At 48.2% G+C, this 6,825-nt stretch overlaps 1 protein-coding gene across 1 annotated transcript in view; it reads right to left on the minus strand.

Moving 5' to 3' along the window:
• Positions 1 to 6,825, minus strand: part of TMC2 (transmembrane channel like 2) — an 86,428-nt gene that overhangs the window by 67,594 nt on the left and 12,009 nt on the right. The window contains exon 2 of the mRNA XM_012804074.1: positions 1,431 to 1,746. Within this exon, the coding sequence (XP_012659528.1) occupies positions 1,431 to 1,746 (316 nt within the window). The remainder of the gene's footprint in view (positions 1 to 1,430; positions 1,747 to 6,825) is intronic.

A 6,825-nucleotide genomic window follows, 5' to 3' on the forward strand; every position in this document is an offset into this window, starting at 1 on the left:
TGTCTATGTCTGTCTCTGTCTATGTCTAGGCCTGTCTATGTCTATGTCTGTCTATGTCTGTCTCTGTCTATGTCTGTCTCTATGTCCATGTCTATGTCTGTCTACGTCTATATCTATGTCTGTCTATGTCTGTCTATGTCTATATCTATGTCTGTCTATGTCTGTCTATGTCTATGTCTGTCTCTGTCTATATCTATGTCAGTCTATGTCTGTCTATGTCTATAACTATGTCTCTCTATGTCTATCTCTGTCTATGTCTATGTCTGTCTATGTCTGTGTATGTCTGTCTGTCTCTATGTCTATGTCAGTCTATGTCCATATATTATATAGATACCTATATATTTTTTTGCCATACCCTATGATCTCTGCCTTTGAGTCTTCCCACAGGGTGCTCCCTCAGTCTGAGGAGTATAGGCATCCAGTCATTGCTTTCCCAAATTCCACCTGTTCCTTGAAGTCTCACTGAAATGCTTACCACCTCCATGGAGGAGCCCTGAGGCCCCAGCGATACTGCACTCTGTATCTGTAGTGTGTACATATTGCTTTATGCCTCAGCATGTAATTACTGATGCCTGTGTCTTATCTCCTCTGCTGTCAGCATCTGGACATCAGGGACAGAGCCTTTCATCTCTCTACACCCTGCCATGGCCCTCAGCTGAAGATGCATGAATGAGTTCTTGTCTGTACCCCTTACATTACATCTGCCATCCAGACATCTGAGGTCCATTAGACGGTACAGGATCCCTCCAGAGTTCAGGACACCCAGGGTCCATCAACGATGCATTCGTGTTCTCATTAAGTTGCGAAAGGCACCATGCATCCTTTACATGTCTGGGAGCAACCAGACAGTAGACAAAGGTCTTAACCAAGCCAAGATGACTGGCATGGGTAATAGAGGGCATTGGTGGCCTCTTTTGAGGGAGGGCCACAGCTTTCTCTCAGTAAAGGTGGAGAGGAGCCGTGGAACACCTGAGTAAGGGTGCCAGGGAGGATTTGTTATACAGTGGGAAGGAGCATCAACTCTTCACTGTGACCATAATGCTTCCAAATGTTTCAGAAGCCTCCCTAACTATCATCACAGGAGATTCTTAAAACATATGAATAAGGCATTTATTACCCCCAGTGGGCATAAAAGGAAGGCAAAGGGAGGAAGACGCTCATGGAAGCTTCAAAACATGAAACAACCCCACCCACTTGCTAATCCCCCAAGATGGCTCTGTCTACTAGCCACGTGTTTTAGTGCTAATGGAATGAAGGAGACAAAACAAATCAAATCCCCAAGTCCCAGAATTGTAGAGTTGGCAGAACGCTTGTAGGTCTTGCAGACCAATGCCACATTTCTAGAAGAGGAAAGCAGAGGAAGGGGACGTCAGTTTCTCTCCAGGGAGGGACAGCGCACAGTGAGTGCCCCAATCAGAGCCAAAACCCACCTGGGTTTCTTGGGCCTCGTCCAGGATTCCTCCTTCTTCAGTGTCTCCTTTTCCTTCTTTGGGGGTGCACTCTGCTCCTTGAGAGAAGCCCGCCCATCCTTCTTCTGCCTTCCTTCATGGGTCCTCTCTGTGGTACTCTGCTCCTGTCCCCGTGGCTCCCCTCCCCGGCTCCTGCACTCTGTCTGCTTCCTCCGGGGAGACCCTGGCCGTGGGCTGCCCCCAGTGCGCTCTTTCTGGCTGGGTGGAGATCCACGTCTGCCAGGGGGACCCTCAGCTCTGGGGGCCCGCTTGCTTGAGGGTCTCCTACCTCTGTCACCTGCAGAGGCAAGAAATAGAACCTTCTGGCTCCACCAGCCTCCAAGCCATGACAAATCAATAGCCCCAGCTATTTCTTGGAGCTCATCAACTCTGTCAGAGCTCAGAACATGATGCCCCAAAATATGGCTCCTTGGCAGACTAAGTATCTTAAATGGAGGGAAACAGAGAAAATAGCAGAAACAGGGATATCACTCACTGACTGTCATCCTCCCTTCTCCCCTGAAGACCTCTGTGTCTGGGCAAACAGGCCTTGCTAAGTTCCTCTAGTTTATTACCATTTGATTAGACATTCTGTCCTCCAGTCATACTTCTGCATGACTGTCCATAGGAATACAGTGTTCCCTGGGTCTTTGGGCCTTCATTTCTGAGGGCTCTTGCGTCATGTAAAGCTTATGTTAAGTAAATGTGCATTCTCTCCTCTTGTTAATCTGTCTTCTGTTATTGGGGTCTCAGCCATGAACCATGAGGTATTTGAAAACACAAACCTTTTTTGCCCTACAGCTCCAAAGTGCACCTCTTTTGGAAACCTCTGGTTTCAGATGAAAATTACTTTCCCCCTTTCCCTAACTTACTGGATCTTTAACACTCTTGCCTAAGCCTCAGGTAGAGATCTAGCCTGTGTCTTTTCTTCCTCCTGGATTTACAGTTCTCTGGGGTCAGAGCTGAGTTGTGCCCTGACCCCCAGTGTCAAGGCCAAGTGTAGGCCTCTGTTTGATAAGACTGGATGCTGAGATAGGAAGAGCACAGGAAGGGCCTGGCTGGCCCCATTCTCCAGAGGCTGACCCCTGGTGTGCCCTTTCAATGAAAGAGGGGACAAAGGGTGAGTCTTGCTAAGTCTGGTTAGGTAGTGCTGCCTAAATGTTTGTTGAGACAGAGTCTCAGACTAGAGTGGAGTAGTGTCATCATAGCGGCCTCCAACTCCAGGTCTCAAGGGATCCTCTGGGCTCAGCCTTCTGAGTAGCTGGGATCATAGGTGTCCACCCCTACACCAACCTAATTTTTGTATTTTTAAAAGAGACTGGGGTCTCACTATGTTGCACAGGTTGGTTTGAACTCTTGAGCTCAAGCAGTCCTCCTGCCCCAGCCTCCCAGACTGCTAGGATTAAAAGGCATGAACCACCACACCCTGGAATTTATTTGTGTTTTTTCAGTGACCTTATAGCATTGACAAATGGTCTGGTGGAACAGAATTCACTCTACAGTATGAACTTTTCCCATGGTTTGCCCAACCAGCTCGTTTAAGTGCAACTATCCATATAGGCGTTTACAAATCAAATATAGGTGAAATGATAATGAGGTTGTGGTATGAATAAGGAATATCTTGGGCTGGTGTGGTATCTCATGCCTGTAATCTCAGTACTCTGGGAGGCTGAGGGCAGGTGGATTGCTTGAGCTCAGGAGTTCAAGACCAGCCTGAACAAGAGCAAGACTTTATCTCTACTTAAGTTAGAAAAACTAGCTAGGGTGTCAGAGCGGGCATCTGTAGTCCCAGCTACTCTGGAGACTGAGGCAGGAGGATGGCTTGAATCCAAGAGTTTGAGGTTGCTCTGAGCTAGGATGCCACAGCACTCTACTTAGAGCGACAGAGACTCTGTCTCAAAAACAAAACAAACAATGAACCTTTCCATCGCTTCCTGGTTTGGTGTCTTTGAGCAAGTCTCCTAACCTGTCTGAGTCTCAGCTCATCTCTAACGTAGATGTTCATACTCTGTTAGACTGATAATGAGCACAGCATGGCAACTGGCATCTGAGAACAGATGTCATTACTCTGCCACTTTCAACCAAAAGTCTGTAAAAAGAACACCAGTTTGAGGCTAGGCTGCTCTGTATGAAAATCTCAGTTCTGTTGCTTATCTCTATGACCACAGATGAATTACTTTTCTATACTCCACTTTCTCACCTGTGAAATGGCTCAATACCCCCGATTTGCCTTGCATGGTTGGGAGAATTTCTTTAAAAAAGGAGCCGGGGATCTGGCACCTCGGAGCTATTCAGTAAAGGTTCTTTTCCCTCCTGAGTCCCCAGCACATCTGCTGCTTCTGGCCTCTGAGGCCCTGTGTCAAGGTGGGCGTTGCCTGGACCCCTGGCTGGCTGCAGAGCCCTGACTCTCACTGCTGCAGTGGCTCTTGGCCTCGGCTTTTCTGCCATGTCCAGGTAGAACTCTCCACCTGCACTGTGAGAGCTCACACTCTGGGCAGAACAGAGGGGAGTACCCCCAAACCCCCCACCAAGCAGTCCTGAAAGCTGCCTGTCTGCTTCCTTGACCTTTGAGCTTTTGCATTCTGAGAAACAGGCCACCCTGTGAAATAGCACCACATCTGGGTGATGGTAAGTGGGGCTGGGTTGGGCAGCCTGAGCTGGAGACTTGAGTCTGGACGTCTGGGTGGGAAGGCGGCCAGGGCTGGTTGTTACCTAGGTAGTCTGAGCAGGTGGCTCATTCTCTGAGTTGGCTTCTTCTTGGGCTCTCGGAGGTGCTACTGGTGGTCTGCCCAGGTTCCCGCTGCCTGGCTCCAGCATCACCCCCTTTAATGTTGTGTGTCTTGGCTCTACCAGCTCACAGCTTCTCCTTCTCCAGGGAGCCCTGGGCTCATGGCAGTCATCTTGTTGGGAAATGCTTCATAGTTTACCTCCCTTTCCTCTCTTTGAGTAGCCCATAGCCAATTACTTAACTGATTTAGGTTACAAAGTCCTGGTGTCCCAAGGCAGGGAAATTTGTGCTTCTTTCACGCTCCACATCTCCCCATGGGGTGAGACGGAGGCTGGAATCCAGCCGAGACCACATCCTCCCTCAGCCCCTGCTCTGTCCTGCTCCCCTCTCTCCTTATCTCTGGAAAGCAATCATCCCCATGCCGAGAGTCCTTATATCGGTCGGCTTCCAGGGAACTAACCTGTCCACAGACCCTTCCTCAAAGTGTGGCTGGGAAATTCAGTTGAAATAATGTCTGTGCAAGTGTGCTGTGAGCTGGAGCACGCTAGATTTAGTGAAGAGAACTTGCTTTGAGGTTCTTTCTTTTTTTCTGAGACAGAGCCCCATGTTCTCACCCTGGGTAGAGTGCTGTGGCATCGTAGCTCCCAGCAACCTTTAAACTCCTGAACTCAAGCGATCCTCTTGCCTCCGCCTCCCAAGTGGCTGGGACTACAGATGCCCGCCACAACACCTGCCTATTTGTACAGACAGGCTCTCTCTCTTGCTCAGGCTGGTCTTTAACTCCTGAGCTCAGGTGATGCTCCCACCTTGGCCTCCTGGAGTGCTGGGATTTACAGGTGTGAGCCACCGCACCCGGCCTGCTGTGAAGTTCTAAGAGAGACTCAAATTTCTCTTCTTGGGTTCCAAGCAAGGTTATTTGTAGTATATTCAAGTGGACAAGGGGCTGACCCACTGAGCTGCCCAAAAACTCCAAGGAGAGGCATTGGTCGTTTTATTCCCTAACTCACATGCCCATTAAAAAGCATTTCGCAAGCATCTGCCAAACACTCTCCGAGGTACAGGGCTATGGTAGTAACCAAGATTGACACTAAGCTTTGAGTTAGCAGAGAGGATAACACACTAATCAATAGTACAGGGGCCAGCTCCACTCAGACCTGACCAGCCGACAAGACATTCTGAAGGAGGGAACTTCTAGTCCGAGGCCCGGAAATGGGGTGGAGGGCCCATAGTAAGTGGCTATGGGGCAGCGAGTGGTGTGAGGAAAGAGGGTTCCCTGGACACAGAACTTTCTATTTTAAAATGAAAACAGTCCTGGGCCAGTGACTGAAGGGTTTTCTAGAGCAGGGGACTTTCAGAATTAAAACTGCTAATGTCCCTGGTAAACCAGGACAAGTTGGTCACCCTAGGTGTAGGTGGGAAGAGCCCTGGAAAAGTTTTAGGCAGAGAAGTGACATGGTGACTTTTGGGCTTTTTATAGACTTTCCATTCAGTCATTCAAACCCTAGTGGAGGAAATCTCTTGATAAAGATATTTGAAGGACCTGTAAACACAAAGGACATTGGGGAAAGAACTGTCCTGCCTTGGCTAAGAAGCCAGAGAGAATTTGTAAAAAAATAAAACTATAATTTTTATTTTCCACTCTGACATGAAAGAGCTTGGAAGTCATCCTTCCCATCCCAACTACAACAACAAGCTGAACGAACAAAAAACAATACTTCTTCTTAGACCTGTCAGAGAGTTGGGTTCTATGGGAAAGTTACTGCTGCCCAAACTGGAGAGGGACAGGGAAGCATATGAGGGTCTCACAGTTGAGTTCACATATTCATCCTAAAATAAGTGCTCCATACCTCAATACGGAATATGACTATGGTCACCTTCAAAGTACTCCCCTTGGGAAGCTATTCACCAATGCCAGTGCCTAGTCCACTCTTCAGAGCAATTTTGGAACCCTTCCTTTTTCTGGACTGACCAATCAGAGTTGTTGTATATGCACAAAAACACGCAATAGCCATAATGAACGCCACTCAGCAAGATACTGCCACATGTTGAACACATCTGTGAGACACGGGTAGGCCAAGATTGGGAAGCCTTACTGAGTTGTTTGTACGGTGATGCCAACATAAACACACACAAAATTAATTGTCAGGCCTTGGAAAACAATTGTCAGACCCTGTAGCTTACCTGGAGCAGACGCCCAGGAGCAAAAGTCCTCCCTGGGAACCAAGACTGGTAATGGTAAGTGGTAGCTGGAGCTTGTTTGACTCAGCTATGGTAAGATGCACAAATGTGGAAATGATTCTCAATAAGAAAAAGGTTTTTATAACCCCAGATTCCTAGAGACAGGAGATGTGGTCCAGCATTGTGGGACACACAGGGAAGCCTTGAGGGCCATGAAAAGGCAGAGGGAGTTGGGGAGAAAACATGGACAAGGGCCTTTACTATGCTTTCCAGAAGGGAAGAATGAGGGAGGCAGGTGCCAGGCGTGCCTAGTCTGAATAATTTCAATGGGCTCTGGGGCCTAGGAACTGTTCCTACTTGTTTGTTGCCTGGCCCTGTGGAGATCAGGGCAGGTGGATATGTGGGTGACTATGAAAGTGTTGAGACAGACTATGTATGGTCCATGAATTCACTTCTTTTTTTTTTTTTTTT

Source organism: Otolemur garnettii, unplaced genomic scaffold (assembly GCF_000181295.1).
Source record: "Otolemur garnettii isolate 467f Iridium unplaced genomic scaffold, OtoGar3 scaffold00025, whole genome shotgun sequence".
NCBI classification, from domain to species: Eukaryota; Metazoa; Chordata; class Mammalia; order Primates; family Galagidae; genus Otolemur; species Otolemur garnettii.